At 37.9% G+C, this 16,858-nt stretch overlaps 1 protein-coding gene across 3 annotated transcripts in view; it reads left to right on the top strand.

Moving 5' to 3' along the window:
• The first annotated feature begins 518 nt into the window (after window positions 1–518).
• The window catches only part of LOC142505464 (uncharacterized), a 39,727-nt gene continuing 23,387 nt past the window's right edge, over window positions 519–16,858 (top strand). Inside the window, exons 1-5 of one of the 3 annotated variants that reach the window (XM_075618446.1) lie at window positions 519–977; window positions 1,148–1,198; window positions 1,310–1,613; window positions 1,715–1,924; window positions 2,037–2,555. In XM_075618446.1, coding sequence (XP_075474561.1) covers window positions 846–977; window positions 1,148–1,198; window positions 1,310–1,582 — 456 coding nt within the window. In that variant the 5' untranslated portion in view covers window positions 519–845 and the 3' untranslated portion in view covers window positions 1,583–1,613; window positions 1,715–1,924; window positions 2,037–2,555. Of the gene's footprint in view, window positions 978–1,147; window positions 1,199–1,309; window positions 1,614–1,714; window positions 1,925–2,026; window positions 2,556–16,858 lie in introns of those variants that run through there. The other 2 variants (XM_075618445.1, XM_075618444.1) reach the window with 2 other exon arrangements.

Below are 16,858 nucleotides of genomic sequence, written 5' to 3'. Positions count from 1 at the left end.
TAAGAAATAGTGAGAGACTACACTGTAATTTTGATATATAAATTAAAAAATAAATTAAATAATAAAAGAATAAAAAAATGATTTCAATAAGAATTGAACCTTTAACCTAAACCCTAAAAAATAAAGACTCTAACCGCTGAACTACATATAACTTGCATTAAAATTTTAGCATTTCATTAATATATATAATTATTAAAACAAATCATTACACCAAAGTTAGTTACTCTAAGTGTCTCAAACTTAGTAAGATATTATAGATATAAACCAAATAAATTATAAAAAATATTTGCGTTGGAACACTGGTATATAATAAAGTAGGTGAAATTGACGAACTTTCACTTAACTAGTAAATATGTGTTTAAATATCTAAAAGGTGAAATAATATTGTGTTTTAAAAACAAGATTTAACTAACTAAGCATACATGGATACACACAATGCACACAAAAAGACATAAATATTACATTTAAATAGACGCGCATGTAGTTGATAAATGCCCTTGTGATCTCTTTTTAAATAGCGGAGGTTCAACATCGCTGGCGGCTTTCCTTGCTCGTTGCCTCCTCTTCTGGTCCCTGGTGAGTGTACCCACGGGTTTATAGTTGTAAAACACCATATTCGCCCAAATTTCCTCGATCACTCGCCCGAAAAAGGTATAAAAATCCATTGTTCGATCCCGCTGTTCGTTGATCTAATTCCCCAATTCTCACTGTTACTCGCTCTAGGTTTTGCCTTTCTCCATTTTCGATCTCTTCTTTTCTAGGGTTTTTATTGGGAATTTGTTTTTTCTCCTTGCTGATACGAAAATTGAGAGAGGGGGTAGTGTGCAGTTGTTTTTTTGGAATTAATGGACACGACGGCGGCCGGTGCTGCCGCCACACGGGGAGTGGTTTCGCTGCCGCTTTCATCGTCTTTTCAGCCTTCTCGGAAGGAGTGGCGCGTTGTTTCTGAGCAAATGGTTCGAAACGCAGCTAATGAGGTAGATTTCTGTGAGAAATGTTACTTACATTTGCTTCATCGTGATTTGTGTTCAATGTGGGTGCTTTTAGTCTTTGTTTTGAAATTGATTTATGTCGTAGCAATGAATCAAAAGGTTAGGGTTTAAAATGGTATCTTTTTTTATTTTTTTCTGGTTTTCTTTATACGCAGGAGGTAGAGCGTTCAAAAATGGGCCAAGCTGATGAGAGATTGATATACGAGGTAATAATCGGGCTTCGTTGAAGTTGGAATTTGCTTCCCTGTGTTTTTCTTTTTAACTGAATCAACGTCAACGTGAGTGAAAGTTAAGCTGATTTGATGTGTTGTATTAAGGTGCAGCATGGGAGAGAGTCAATTAATGTGGATTTCTGCTCAATAACTGTTGATAGAGGTTTGGACAACAATGTTTTGCAGCAGAGACTTCAGACAGTGGCTAAACAGAGAGAAGAATTTCAGCACATTGAGATTGAACTTCGGGGGCAACTAGTTGGAAGTTCCAAAATCTTGGAGTTGCAGAATACTTATGATGCTCAGATACACGAGCATGTGATTGCAAATATCAAATTACAGGTTCTCATACAAGACATGGAAGCAAGTTCCAAGTGAAGTTGAAGAATTGATATGGAAATCTGTTAATGTAAATTCTATTGTTTTTTCACAATTAATATTCATATTGTTTATATATATTTTATGTTATGTCATTCGTTTTAATGTATTTCCAATTTTGATGTTTTACAGTTGACGTTTGATGTTCCCCCAAGCTGGAAAAAGGGATGCTTAAGTTCGGCAAATAATAAGTGGCATCAATTTAAATTGCATCTCACTCAAACGTTCATTTCGAACAAGGTTGATAAACCAGAGGAGTTGGATCAACCACCTATTGGCTATGCTCTTGCACGAGATGACTGGATTTCTTTTGTCATGACTCGCATGTCTGATAAATTCATTGTAAGTATCTTTTTTGTTTTTTGAAAATAAGTCGACCATGAAGTATTTGACGAATTTAAAAAAATTTGATATGTGTAATTCATCACTTGACATGGAACTAAGTGATCAACAGAAGGAAATGATATAAACCTGAATGGGCGTGGCGCTGATGCGATCATGGTAGGCCAAGCTCCGAGGAAAGCATGGGATCCATTAGAATTGCCGGAGGGACCAATCACGAGAGGACGACTAAAGAAATTCAAAAAGACACTACAAGGAGTAATGAGCAATAAAGAAGGGCTTACGAGTAAGGTGCAAAGTTCCGAAGGATTCGTGATGCGGGGTAGTACATTTGGGGACCAAAGGAACATTATTCAAGCAATAATTGAGGAAGATCCCCGAATACCATTATCTTTCAAAGAAGGAAAACGTCAGAGGGTACACGGACCCCATCCCGGAGATGTACTCAGGGTTCGTGTTAATTATCCTCGAAAATGAGAATTACAGTGCCTACACAGACCCCACTTCGGACCCATACACGGGGTCCGTGTCCTTTGATATATTTGGCGGAAAAAACTCAATTTTTACCTTATTTAATGCATTAGATAATTTAGTAAGTTATCTTTTCATATCTTTTGATTGAATATGTATATTTGGGAGAATATTGAACAATTTTTGGATATATTGATCGAATATAATTTTTGTTATTGATTTTTCTCTTAAATAACTAAAAGTTTTTTGCTTTGTTATAAAAAATCAAACTTATGAAAATTTATGCTTTGTGGCGTTTGTCGATCGTTCTTGTGCGGATTGTCATAGGCTTGTTCTTTGAAGGTTCGTTCCAGTTTTCGATTGTTTTCTTTGTGATTATTTGTTACTTAACTTTTTATAGTTTAGAGGTGAAAATCACACACACATTTGATTCAAAAATCGGGACACCACACGAATCTTTTTAACGTTATTGAATTGAGAGCATGGTTCGAAATAATCGTGTTTGCTATTCGTTCGTACGAGGATTCATATCATTTGGTATCAGAGCTGTGGCTGATTGAATTTAAGTAAGTTTATCTTGTTCATAAATTTTCAGATCTGTGTTATCCTTTCGTTTGTTTGTGAGATCTGCGTCGTTCTATCGTTCTTCGTCTTTTTTCCGTGAATCGGTTATTCTCAAAATTTTATGATTCTTTTATTTTTTTGGGATTTTCGAGTAGCACTCAGCCAAAAAAAATCCTAAAATTCACCATTATTTTTTTTTGGTATTTTGTTCTATTTCCTTTGGAGATTCACATTAAATTGTCTCTCACAGTCAAAAAACAATATTTCATATATATTCAAATTGCTTGTCTACGCAGTCTAAGTGAGTCGATCGCAATTGTTCACAAGTTGAACTTGATTGTTTGATATATCCATCCAAATACGAAGCTTGAGCACACTTTTGAGAGAACTATCAAATTTGAGTAATACTTGAGTGCGAGCGTTATTTCTTTGGAGTGATTGGTGAGTATTTGTTGTGAGCAAAAAAAAAATAAGAGAGGAGAGACGAGCGACTTTTTCTTTGGAGTGACCGTGAGCATTTGGGTGAGGAATATCTTTTATTTCCACTAACATTTTCTTGTAGGTACAAGTCCGAAAGTAAATGGAGAGGGAGGTAGGAGATAATTCGAACCAGGGGTTGTCTAAGGTTCAAATGGAGGCGTTGTTTGGACATTTCACTCGGATGATGAGGGTTGAGTTGGAGCCGTTGCATGAGAAGATGAGTAGGCTTGAAGTTAGTATTAGTGGAGATAAATCTAAGCCTAAAGATTTCGGTAGAGGAGAAGAAGAGGAAGAATATGATTTGGGACGAGAAGAAGAGAGCCAAAATGAGAATTGGGGTAGGACCGGAAGAGGTAGAGGAAAAAGAGAAGACGAACGGGGTAGGTACAATGATGGGAATATGGAAGATGGTAACATGGGTAGTATTAAGATGAAGATTCCATCGTTCCATTGGAAATCTGACCCGGAGGCATATTTAGAATGGGAGAAGCGAGTTGAGTTTGTTTTCGATTGTCACCAATACTCCAAACTCAACAAGGTTAGGTTGGCAGTGGTTGAGTTTGTAGATTATGCACTTATTTGGTGGGATCAATTAGTGACCACTAAGAGAAGATGCAATGAGAGACCTATAGAAACTTAGGATGAGATGAAGAGAGTCATGAGAAAAAGGTTTGTGCCCAACCATTACTATAGGGAGATGTTTAAAAAGTTGCAAAACTTGAAGCAGGGTACGAGGAGTGTTGAGTACTACTATAAGGAGTTAGAAGTAATCTTGATCAGGACCAATATAGAGGAGGATATTGAGGCAACGATGTCACGTTTTCTTTGTGGCTTGAACAGGGAAATTCATGATCAAGTGAAGCTTAGGCACTACTTTGATCTAGACGTGTAGAACCCGTAAATTAGACTACGTATATAAGCCATGCATAATCCTAGTATTTAAATTAAAATGATTTTTATTGCTTGAGTATTTAAATTCTTTTCTTTAAATTTATTTATTTTATGCAGTAATTTAATTGTTAGCTTTTCAGTTCATTAAGTGAGGCCGGACTGGAGTTGGAGTAAAGAGATAAAATTTAAAATTAAGAAAACATTCTAAAAATTTATTTAAGTTAAATTATTGTAAAAGAAGGTTTAAGAAATTATTTAAATAAGTTGAGATAAGTAGTAAATAAAGTTCAATGATTAATTCGTTAATTCTCTAAAATATTTAATAGGTAGATAAAACACTAGGGATTTAAAATTCAATAATTAAGAAATATTTCCCATCCATTTTTATTATAATTTCGGCCATATCTCTTTAAGGGATTCAAATTTTGAGAACTCTCCATTTTAAGTCTTTCCTTAATTTTTTTTGGTGATAAATCCCTCACCTTGTAATCAATAAAAATTATTAGTTAAGCAATTCCCTACCCTCAAATTTTATTTGAAAAATTTCGAAAATCACCATATAAGATTTAAATAAAGTTGGACAACTCATCTCCTTGATTCCTCTCCTTATCCAAATTTTTTTGGTAGATGATTCCTCAACTTTTAATCCTCAATAATTAATCAATTAAGCACCCTTAATTTATAAGCATGAAATCGGCCACCTTTTTTTTAAAGATTGGATTTAGTTTGTCAACCCTTTCCTTGTGATCTTCCCTTAATCTTTTTTTTTTAGTAGAGCTCTTTCCTTACTTTTAAATCACAATCAAATAATTTAATTAAGCAATTTTTCTTGTTCATAGACTCATTGGTCGATCAAATACATTCAAAATATCCCTCAAAAATCTTGTGATATCCCAAGCATTCCTTATCTCACAATTAGAAAGATAGCAAGATCATTTCATTCCTTTATCTTGTCAACTTTCCTATCTATATTCTTGCCATTCCCTCCCCCTCCTCTTCACCGAAATCTGAGAGAAAATCAGTGGTAATTTCAGTGTAAAAATCGTGGGAGAGCAGTAAGAAAATAAGGGAGAAAAGTCGAGAGAAACAAGGTAGAAAAGAGCACTCCTCTTCCTCCTCCGCGCCGCGTCGTCGTTCGTTTGTTTTCCTTTCGAAACAAAAATATCCAGGCATGCATATGTTCTTATTTGCTCTTCAATCAAGTCGTATTATGAATTTTTTTACTACATGATCATGATTTTTCAACCAAAACCGAAATTACAGCAAGCTTTTGGTAAAAGAAAATCTGCACAGAATTTGTTCCCCTCTTGTGCTTCACGGGTTACTTGTTTCATTGAGTACAGGTGGTTGGCTTATGTCCAGGCTCCCAATGCTATATCTAGACATGTATTAGGACATGTTAGGACCATATTGGTCCGTTCGTTCAAGCCCCTACACGCTTGAGATTCAGAATGACAACAACCTTTCCCTTGCATCAGATGTGTTCGAATTTTTCGTGTTTGCTGTCAAAAAGGGGATGTTCCTGATCTTGGCTGCCCTAGGGGCTATAGCCATGGTTAGAACATCTCCTTGTGATGTATAAGACGTGACTAAGTCACCCTTTTTAGGCTTGGTCCACGACGGAATCGGTTTTAAATCAAAACAAGAGCAGCCCCTCGGTTTCTGGAAATTCTGGTTGGGTGCGTGTCTTGTGTTTCGAGATTGTTGTGGAGCGGTGTGGATCTTGGTTGGCCTCTGGCCCTTAGCCACGGTTCATACCATCCCCTTTGATGTCTAGATCGTGCCATGGTCAATCAGATGTGTCACGCCCCGTGTCCGAAGCGTCGGTGACATCCGGCATTGTTTAACAATTTCTTGAAAACAATTAAGCCTCGTATCGAAATGCCAAAAACCAGTCTTTTTCATAATTAAAACATTGTCTTTACATTGACAATAAAATACATCAGAGTTGCAAATGCGGAACTAAACAAAGGAAAATAAAATTCTTGAATCTTGATCTCGATCCTTGATTCACCATCCCCAAAAAAAGCATCTTGCTCTTCCTCATTCAGTTGCTCCTCGTTTTTATCTGAAATTTGTAAGGGGTGAGTGTTTTGGGAAACACTCAGCAAGTGAGGTTCGATCGATTTCCAATTATACATATAGAACTTAATCTTTAAAACATTTCTTTAACAAACTTTCAAATCTTATTACTTTTAACTCATCATAACAGAAACGAAACAAATATGAGACAGAGGTTATCAGACGATTCAGAGAAGTTCAGAAACAGATCAGAACAATTCAGAACAGAACAGATCGGAACAGACAGAACACTGTTACTCATCTCATTTCCATGGTCAAATTGTCCCTAATATGTTAGTTCTCTAAGGGGTGAGGCCAGAACATGGTTTTATACCCACCAATGGGGGCCAGACAGAAATGGTTTTATACCCACCATTGGGGGCCAAACGGAAATGGTTTTATACCCACCATTGGGGGCCAGACAGAATCACAATTCTCGTCCCATTTCAGATCAATTTGTAACAGTGCAACACGAAATTCAGATTTACCAGACAAAACGTATCAGAGTTTTCAGATATCAGAGTTTCAGATGGATTCAGCGGAACCAAAGAATTTCGAATAACAGACTGAGCATATAATCGATCGAAATTTTAAACGGACAGACTTCATATTTTCGAAAATGGAGACACACAATCATGCATGTCATAATATATATTCAAGTTTAAAATACAAACCAATATATAACAAAAGCCCACTTACCGTATTTGCAGATTTTGATACAACACGTCTTCTCAAAAAATCGGGCAGCACTTCGGCGCAACTTTGGAAAATGCAGTCTTCAATCACACAGCACCTCGACGTAGGAATTCCGCTCTGGACTGTACGAACTTCCCTTCTTTCTTCCTTGCTTGCTTGGCCAAATTTTTGGAGAGTGAGGGGAAGGGCCGAAATTTTGGTTGGGTTTTGGAAGCATTTTTTCTTCAACCATTGAGTGCTATTTATAGAGTAATTTTTGCCCCTCATGGCCGAAATCATGATGCCCAAGAAAGTAATAATTGTAGTCTCAAAATTCCATGCATTCCTCAAACCCAAGACTAGTCATAATTGTAGTCCAAAATCCCATGCATGCTTCAAGAGTCACCTTGGTTTTCTATAGGGTCATTTCTTGCATCATCAATATGTCTTAGTCCTTTAGCTCGTCCCTTAGCTCCTTTATGGGTTTACTCAAAGGTTATTTCTTGCACACTTAATTTGTCCAAACCTTTAGCTCCTCCCTTAGCTCCCTTTTTGGTCTTTTAGGACAAGCATGATTGAGCTTCTTTGAGCTGAAAGATCGAGCTCATAAGCTAGGGGTTTTCTCCCCAAGAATGAATGAACTTCCTTGAGCTGATGGTTTTAGCTTCTGAGCTGAGAGTTTCTTTTCCAAGAATCTTGGAGCTTCCTTGAGCTGAGGGTTTTAGCTTGTGAGCTGAGGATTTCTTCTTCCGAGCGACATACCCTTAATTCTCAAGGTTTTGCATTGCCTGAGCTTCTTTTTGAGCTACTTTCCGAGCTTTTTGAGGTGCTTTTCTTCTAAAAATCCGGGTTCTCACATCCCACCCTCCTTATTGGAAGTTTCGTCCTCGAAACTTTAGTTAGCTAGATCTTTAAAGTGATGAGGGTACCGAGTGCGCATACGTTCTTCAAATTCCCAAGTTGCTTCTCGTTCCATATGATTTGACCATCGTATCTTGGCATATGGAATTGTTTGGCATCTCAACACTTGGTATTTGGTGTCCATTACGTAAATAGGGACTTCTTCATATTTCATTTCATCATTCACATTTCCTTTGATTAGTAGCGGTTCAACTTCAAGAATGCTACTTGGATATGAGATATACTTCCTTAGCTGTGAGACGTGGAAGACGTTGTCAATCCTTGACATGCCTTGTGGTAGCTAGGTTTCCCATTTTTCTCAGTATTTCGAAGGGTCCGACATATCTTGGAGTTATCTTTCTAGATTTGCTGAATCGAACCACTCCTTTCATAGGGTAAACTTTAAAATAAGCTTTCACACCATTTTCAAACTCCAATGGTCTTCACTTTAAATCAGCCCAGCTCTTTTGTCGATCATGAGCTGCCTTGCGTTTTTTTCCTTGATAATAGCTACTTTATCAACAATTCAAGTACCATGATACCTTTCTCTCTGATTTCAATACTTCCATGATACTTATTATTATTGGCAAATTCAATCAAAGGGGGTGTTTATTTAATTCCTCCGAGGTCCATGGCACACGCCCTAAAATATCTTCAATAGTTCGATCCACCGTCTTTGCCTCGTGTTTAATTCCTTTTGTGTGAACAATATTTGAGGCTTTGATGATCGATAAATTTCACACATTTGACACCAAAGAAATTAATTCTCTGGATCTTTGGCTCAAATATAATTGTGGCTAATTCACTATCATATGTTGGATAATTTTGCTCACATGATTTTAATTTCATCGATGCATTGGTAATTACTTGCCCTCTTGCATGAGAACACATCACAATCCTCTTTTGATGCACCATTGTAAATTGTGAAATTTTTGCTTTCTTCAGAAAGTACTAATACTAACGTAGAAACGAGTTTCTTTTTTTTTAAGATCTAAAAACTCTTCTCACATTCTTCACTCTAATTTAATTTAGAGTTCTTCTGAGTGAGCTTGGTGAGCGGAAGAAAATCCTTCAACACATTTTCTTAATAGCCAACTAATCTCAAAAACTTCGAATTTCTATTCCAGTATTTGATCAAGGTCAATCCCTTATTGTCTCCACCTTCTTGTGACCCACTGATATGCCTATTTAAAAGATTATATGATCAAGGAATATGACGCTTTTTAGTCAAAATTCATATTTCTTAAATTTAGTATATAGTGATTTTACTCTGAGCATTTGTAGAGCAAGACGAAGATCTTCCTTGCGATCTTACTAACTTGTTGAATATGCAAGAATGTCCTCAATAAATGCTACCACAAACTTGTCAAGGAATTTTCTTGAACACTCTGCTCATGAGTTCTATGAATGTTGCTGGAGCATTGGTCAGGCCAAAAGGTATTATCGTGAACTCATAGTGTCCATACCCTTTTCTTTTTAAGGCTGTTTTAGGAATAATCTCTGCCTTGGCCTTCAATTGTGGTAGTCTGACCTTAGGTAGAGCTTCGAAAAGATCTTAGCTCCTTTTAACTGATAGAAAAGGTCATCTATTCTTGGAAAGATGACATTTGTTCTTGATCCTATTGAGTTCTTTGTAGATCGACATACTATCTTGTGCTTTCACCAATCTTTTGTGTCAATAAGACTGAAGCTTCCAAAGGAGAGGCACTTAGTCTGATTTGTTTTTGACTAACAAATCTTGGAATTGATCTTTTAGCTTCTTGAGTTCAACTGAAGCCATTTGCTAGGGTTCCTTAGATTTTAGTGTAGCACGAGCTATCAAGTTACTTTCGAATTCTACTTCACAATCTGAGATAATTCAAATAACCTTTCCGAAGCTCGCTACCACAGGAATATTTTATATCTTGAGCTTAATTCCTTCTTTTGCTTATCTCATTATTGCTAGTTAGACTTCTTCCCATACTCCATGCCTTTCTAGATCTGAGAGGCAGAAAGAAAGGATTTCGGTTCCTTATCCTTACCATAAAATATGATTTATTCTTGGATTGGAGTTTGGCATTCTTACCCCGAACCATTTACCATTGCATGATTCTTGTCCAACCAACCAATTCTCGGAATGACGTTGAAATTTACCATAGTACACTAAATAAAATCGGCACTGAATATATGCGTATCCATACTTATTTTATTCTATCTTAAAATTATCACGATTAATATCTCAAAACTTAAAACCAATATAGAATCTTAAAACATAACTCTTTATCAGCCTATTGACTTAAGTCTCAATAACCTAGTTAAAATTTCTTTCAACCTTGTACGGAAGAAACTAATTCCTCAAACAATTTTTCTTTTACTAAATCTGTCTTTAATCAAAACTATGAGCCTAACATGCTTTAATACAAACAAGTTTCGTTGGATGTCTTTCTCCACAAATCTTTCCCCTATTTTTCTTTTTACTATAAGAAGAGTCGAAACCTATTATGCATGCTACATTTCCCTCGATGTCCACCAATATCTCATAACTCTCTTTATTTACCTAAGGTAATGACCTTAATTTCTTAACTTAAGTTATTGTTTCTTATCTTTATTAAATATTCCAAAATCTTTCATATTTAAATTTATCGATTAATATCCCAAATTTAAATGTCCATACCGTTAATTATTGACATAAAAATCAACTTTTATCTCCGAATATCAAAACTTATATAATTCTTATCTCATATTTTCATAAATAATTTATTATCCCCGAATCAAACATTTCATCTTAAGTCGGAAGCTTATCTTCGATAAGTAAATTCCCAAATGTAAGTTAACTTATATCAGAGTATTTATATTCCCAAAAATATAAGTCAAATTATCTCTGATAGGTATGTTCCCAAAAATATAATTCAACTTATCTCTGTACATTCTCAAAAAAATGTTACACTTCTTTCTTTCATATCATTTAACCATAATACCAGTCCAGCCTACCTTATCTTCCCACTACTTCCATAGGTGCTTCTTCTTCTTCTTCCATGTTTTCCATGACAAGGTGCATATAGTTATGTTGTTCTTGCAGTCTATCCATAGCGCTATGAAGCTCGGCGATGTAACGTTCTTGCTTGCTAGCAAGGTCTTCATGTTGAATAAGAGAGCGGTTAGCAAGATCCTTCTCAGTTTCAATCTTTACTATAAACTTTCGATTAGGGGTCGTATCACGTGAGATGGGTTACGTAGTGTTGGGGCGAGCTGGCTCTTTGATCTATCAAGGCGATAGGTGAGACGACGTATATCAGTTTGAAGTAGGTTCTTAATCTTTACGAGTTCTTGTTCTCTTGTTTTTCTATAGCGAGTTGATCTTTTAGGGTTGCAATCTCTCGTGTTTGGGTTTCAATGGTATGTTGATGCTTGCGAAGGACGGATTGAGCACGAGCACGAAGGCATCCGTGGAGGTAAAATTTCAGAATCGAATAAAGAATAGAAATGCATAAACAAAGTTGTCGTGGGATTTTCGATACTAGGAGTTTTCAGAACGATTGAAGGAATTAGATTTCGAATTTCTCAAAGAATTTTGGAAAGAATGAGAGTTTGTTTCAGAATGTACTAGATTTTTGCCAAAATTTGACTTCTTCAAATTTTGTCTGTCAAAATCCCAGCGGGTTTATGAACCATGCGGCTCTGATACCACTTAAATGTCACGCCCCGTGTCCGAAGCGTCGGTGACATCCGGCATTGTTTAACAATTTCTTGAAAACAATTAAGCCTCATATCGAAATGCCAAAAACCAGTCTTTTTCATAATTAAAACATTGTCTTTACATTGACAATAAAATACATCAGAGTTGCAAATGCGGAACTAAACAAAGGAAAATAAAATTCTTGAATCTTGATCTCGATCCTTGATTCACCATCCCCAAAAAATGCATCTTGCTCTTCCTCATTCAGTTGCTCCTCGTTTTTATCTGAAATTTGTAAGGGATGAATGTTTTCGGAAACACTCAGCAAGTGGGGGTCGATCGATTTCCAATGATACATATAGAACTTAATCTTTAGAACATTTCTTTAACAAACTTTCAAATCTTATTACTTTTAACTCATCATAACAGAAACGAAACAAATATGAGACAGAGGTTATCAGACGATTCAGAGAAGTTCAGAAACAGATCAGAACAATTCAGAACAGAACAGATCGGAACAGACAGAACACTGTTACTCATCTCATTTCCATGGTCAAATTGTCCCCAATTTTTTAGTCCTCTAAGGGGTGAGGCCAGAACATGGTTTTATACCCACAAATGGGGGCCAGACAGAAATGGTTTTATACCCACCATTGGGGGCCAGACAGAATCACAATTCTCGTCCCATTTCAAATCAATTTGTAACAGTGCAACACGAAATTCAGATTTACCAGACAGAACGTATCAGAGTTTTCAGATATCAGAGTTTCAGACGGATTCAGCGGAACCAAAGAATTTCGAATAACAGACTGAGCATATAATCGATCGAAATTTTAAACGAACAGACTTCATATTTTTGAAAATGGAGACACACAATCATGCATGTAATAATATATATTCAAGTTTAAAAATACAAACGAATATATAACAAAAGCCCACTTAACGTATTTGCAGATTTTGATACAACACGTCTTCTCAAAAAATCGGGCAGCACTTCGGCGCAACTTTGGAAAATGCAGTCTTCAATCACACAGCACCTCGACGTAGGAATTCCGCTTTGGACTGTACGAACTTCCCTTCTTTCTTCCTTGCTTGCTTGGCCGAATTCTTGGAGAGTGAGGGGAAGGGCCGAAATTTTGGTTGGGTTTTGGAAGCATTTTTCCTTCAACCATTGAGTGCTATTTATAGAGTAATTTTTGCCCCTCATGGCCGAAATCTTGATGCCCAAGAAAGTAATAATTGTAGTCTCAAAATTCCATGCATTCCTCAAATCCAAGACTAGTCATAATTGTAGTCCAAAATCCCATGCATGCTTCAAGAGTCACCATGTTTTCTATAGGGTCATTTCTTGCATCATCAATATGTCTTAGTCTTTTAGCTCGTCCCTTAGCTCCTTTATGGGTTTACTCAAAGGTTATTTCTTGCACACTTAATTTGTCCAAACCTTTAGCTCCTCCCTTAGCTCCCTTTTTGGTCTTTTAGGACAATCATGGTGGAGCTTCTTTGAGCTGAAAGATCGAGCTCATAAGCAAGGGGTTTTCTCCCCAAGATTGAATGAACTTCCTTGAGCTGAGGGTTTTAGCTTCTGAGCTGAGAGTTTCTTTTCCAAGAATCTTGGAGCTTCCTTGAGCTGAGGGTTTTAGCTTGTGAGCTGAGGATTTCTTCTTCCGAGCGACATACCCTTAATTCTCAAGGTTTTGCATTGCCTCGGCTTTTTTTTGAGCTACTTTCCGAGATTTTTGAGGTTCTTTGCTTCGAAAAATCCGGGTTCTCGCAAGATGGCCACTGGAACGATCCATGATAGCAAAACAATAGCAAATCCCACGCGTGCAGAATTGTGCTCTCGTGTGGGTGCACTGTCATGTTTCGGGTGTGATTCGAATTGTGGCTGGCCTAGGGCCCTTAGCCATGGTTCAAATCATTCCTTAGGGTGTTGGTAAGAGCCTCTGGTCGGTGGTTCAAGCCCCAATGGCCGGTAGTCTCAAAAACGACACAAGAAATCGAAGGCACAACTGCTGTAATTTTTGACAGCAAGCGTGCTGCGGTTCAGAGGCGTGTTCCAGGTTCTTGGTTGGGTTTTAGCCTATGGCCTTGGACTGGACAATGCCTCATCGAGTTAGGAAGGTAATGTTTTTGGCCGTTTGTGATTCGGATCATTTTAGAGGTCGTACGAGAAATTTCGGTGCGATGTGCCAAATTGACTCTCGTAAGAGCGTTTCATGTTTTGGCCTCCATTCACCAAAAATTTCGACTTGCATCATTTTTGGAGCATTATTTCGTCATTTTAGGTGTATTTTAATCATGACTAAATGATGGTTCGGTGTTGGTTTGGGTTGGCACAGAGTCATGATTAAATACGAAGTCGTTGGGCATAATTGTCTCGTTTTTGGATTCAATTACAAAGTTTGGTCAAGTTAAATAATTTGCATATTTTTCATGATAGGTCGCAGCGAGTCTGGGAACGATCCAATCCATGTGGTAAAATAATACAGGATATTTCATTATGCCATTTAATTATATTACGTGCATAAAAATATAAAATATTCATTTTTTGAGATTTATGCGATATTCTTGTGGTCATTTCACTATCATGGGATCATTGTATCATCCGGTCGCCAGTTACCGGTCAGTTCAGTTCAGTTCCACCCAGTATACTGCGGCATTAGTCTGATCAGACGATTATTATTTCACCCGGTCGCCAGTTACCGGTCAGTTCAGTTCAGTTCAGTTCAGAGCAGGGGCCACTTGCGTAGGCCATAATCTCACCAGAAAATTATTACATGATATTTCATTACAGGGCTCTATTGAGCAAACATTTTCACTATGATTTTCAGTTAAGTTATGCACGTATTATAATTGCTCATGACAAGTCATTTTCACATTATGCCTCATGACATGATATTTTTATCCTATGAAATTTTATTATATTATTTACTCGTTATTTACAATATATGCATGCTGAGTCTTTAGACTCACTAGACTTGATTGTTGTAGGTACTGATGATGTCAGAGCCGAGGGCGGGGACCGGTGAGCTAGCTTGGGTCGGCAGTATTGGAACTCGAGGACCTCATTTTTCAACATTTATTTTTTTATGATCAAATATTTTTATCTGTCGTTGGATTATTTTTTAACGGTTATTTTGCAAACATTAAATTCTTCCGCTGCCATTTTGAATATTAAACGTTATTTATCAGTTTAATTTTTGAATGAGACATTTTAATTATTTAAAAAGAAAATTTTTAAATTTTTCGCAAATTTTCAAGTAAGAATTTTCGGGCCTTTATAGCTGGTATCAGAGCAATGATTCTGTATAGGGTTGTATTACTACTGACCACGAGAAGCTCACGAAGTCACGTCTTCGGTCTGTAAGTTTTACATTTACGCATTTTATTCAAAGCATGAATTATTTAACAACATGTTTTCATGAATTATTTTTACGTCCAGATTTTTATTGTTCAGTATTTAAATTTAAATAAATTATGGAATTATGCATGTTAGTTATGTATGGGTTATATATGGAACAGTATGCCTCCTAGACGCCATGTTGGACGCCCGAGAGGTAATGTTGAGCCTCGCCAAGAGGATGGTGAGGAGCAGAGGTAGGAGAGAGATTTACCACCTCCACCTCCACCAGACATGAATGCCTAGATGCTAGCTGGGATGACTCAGTTCTTCGCACAGTTTGCGGGGAACAATGTTGTGGCGACCAGGCCGACAGGGCCCGAGGCTGTCTATGAGAGATTCATGAAAATGCGTCCTAAGGAGTTTTCAGGGACGACAGACCCCATGATTGCCGAGGGCTGGATCAAGTCCCTCGAGGTTATCTTCGAGTTCATGGAGCTTGGAGATGCAGACAGAGTTCGATGTGCCACATATTTATTCGGAGGAGATGCCCGCTTATGGTGGGAAGGAGCATCAGTAGCCCTGAACTTGGCTACACTGAGTTGGACGCGCTTCATAGAGGTATTCTACTCCAAATATTTCACTGAGGAGGTGCGCACCAGATTGACCACTGAGTTCATGAGCCTGAGACAGGGAGATCTGACTGTTACGGAGTTCATCCGTAAGTTTGAGAGGGGTTGTCATTTTGTGCCCCTGATAGCGAATGATGCTAAAGCCAAGTTGATGCATTTTTTGGTGGGTCTATGGCCGATCTTGCGCCGTGATGTTAGAGTGTCTGACCCCACTACTTATGAGGTCGCTGTCTCCAAAGCTCTAGCCGCAGAGCAGGATCAGCGTGATTTCGAGAGAGACCGCCAGGGCAAGCGCCCAGTCCAGGTACCACACCGCCCTCCTCCTCAACAACAGCATTAGAACAAGAGGCCTTTTCACGGCCCACCTAGAAACAGAGGTCAGCAGCAGCAGCAGCAGCGTGGGTGCCCAGCCCCGAGGACTTTTGAGCATCCAGTTTGTCCTAGCTGCACACGACGCCATGCTGGAGCGTGTATGTACGGCTCAGGGAAATGTTACAAGTATGGCAGTTCAGACCACATGCTGCCGCAGTGCCCTCAGAGGAATCTGTCTACCCAGGGCAGAGTTTTTGCTCTCCATGCTACGGAGACGAACCCGGAGACCATGCTTATGACAGGTACTTTTAAGCTTTAAATTTATATTTGGGATTTAATGTTTTGGGTTGAGATTTTGAGCCTACAATTGCGATAGGATTGCATGCTCTACTCAGTATTATTTTTGGGGAAATTAAGTTAGAAGAATTTTGGCCTATGCATGTCTATAAGCTTAGCTCTTGTGATTATTGGGTTCAGCATAGTGTTCTAACCTTTCAGGGAGAATTTTCATAGCTGGCTCAGCTACAAAAGCCCTGATAGATTCAGGGGCTACTCACTCGTTTATTTCAGAGGTCTTTGCGAATTTTCTCAAAGTTAAGACCGTTGGGCTAGATGTAGCCTACTCAGTAGTACTGCCTTCGGGAGAGGAGATGGCAGCCACCAATGTGATCCGAGACATAGATCTGGAGCTTCATGGCAACCTTGTTTATGCGGATCTGATTGTCTTGCCGATGCCAGAGTTTGATATCATATTAGGTATGGATTGGCTATTGCGGAACAGGGTGTTGATAGACTTCCAGCGGAGATCTGTTCTAGTCCGACCGCCTGGGATGACACAGTTCTTATTTGAGCCGGACATGTACTTTCCTTTACCGCGTATTATTCCTTATGTCCAGGCTAGGAAGCTCATGCATAGAGGGTGTCGGGCATTTTTAGCAACTTTTATATTT

The sequence above is a fragment of the Primulina tabacum genome, chromosome 10, assembly GCF_025594145.1.
Source record: "Primulina tabacum isolate GXHZ01 chromosome 10, ASM2559414v2, whole genome shotgun sequence".
Taxonomy (NCBI): Eukaryota; Viridiplantae; Streptophyta; class Magnoliopsida; order Lamiales; family Gesneriaceae; genus Primulina; species Primulina tabacum.
The sequence above is the reverse complement of the archived record's forward strand: the minus strand, read 5'-3'. Positions and strand labels throughout refer to the sequence as shown.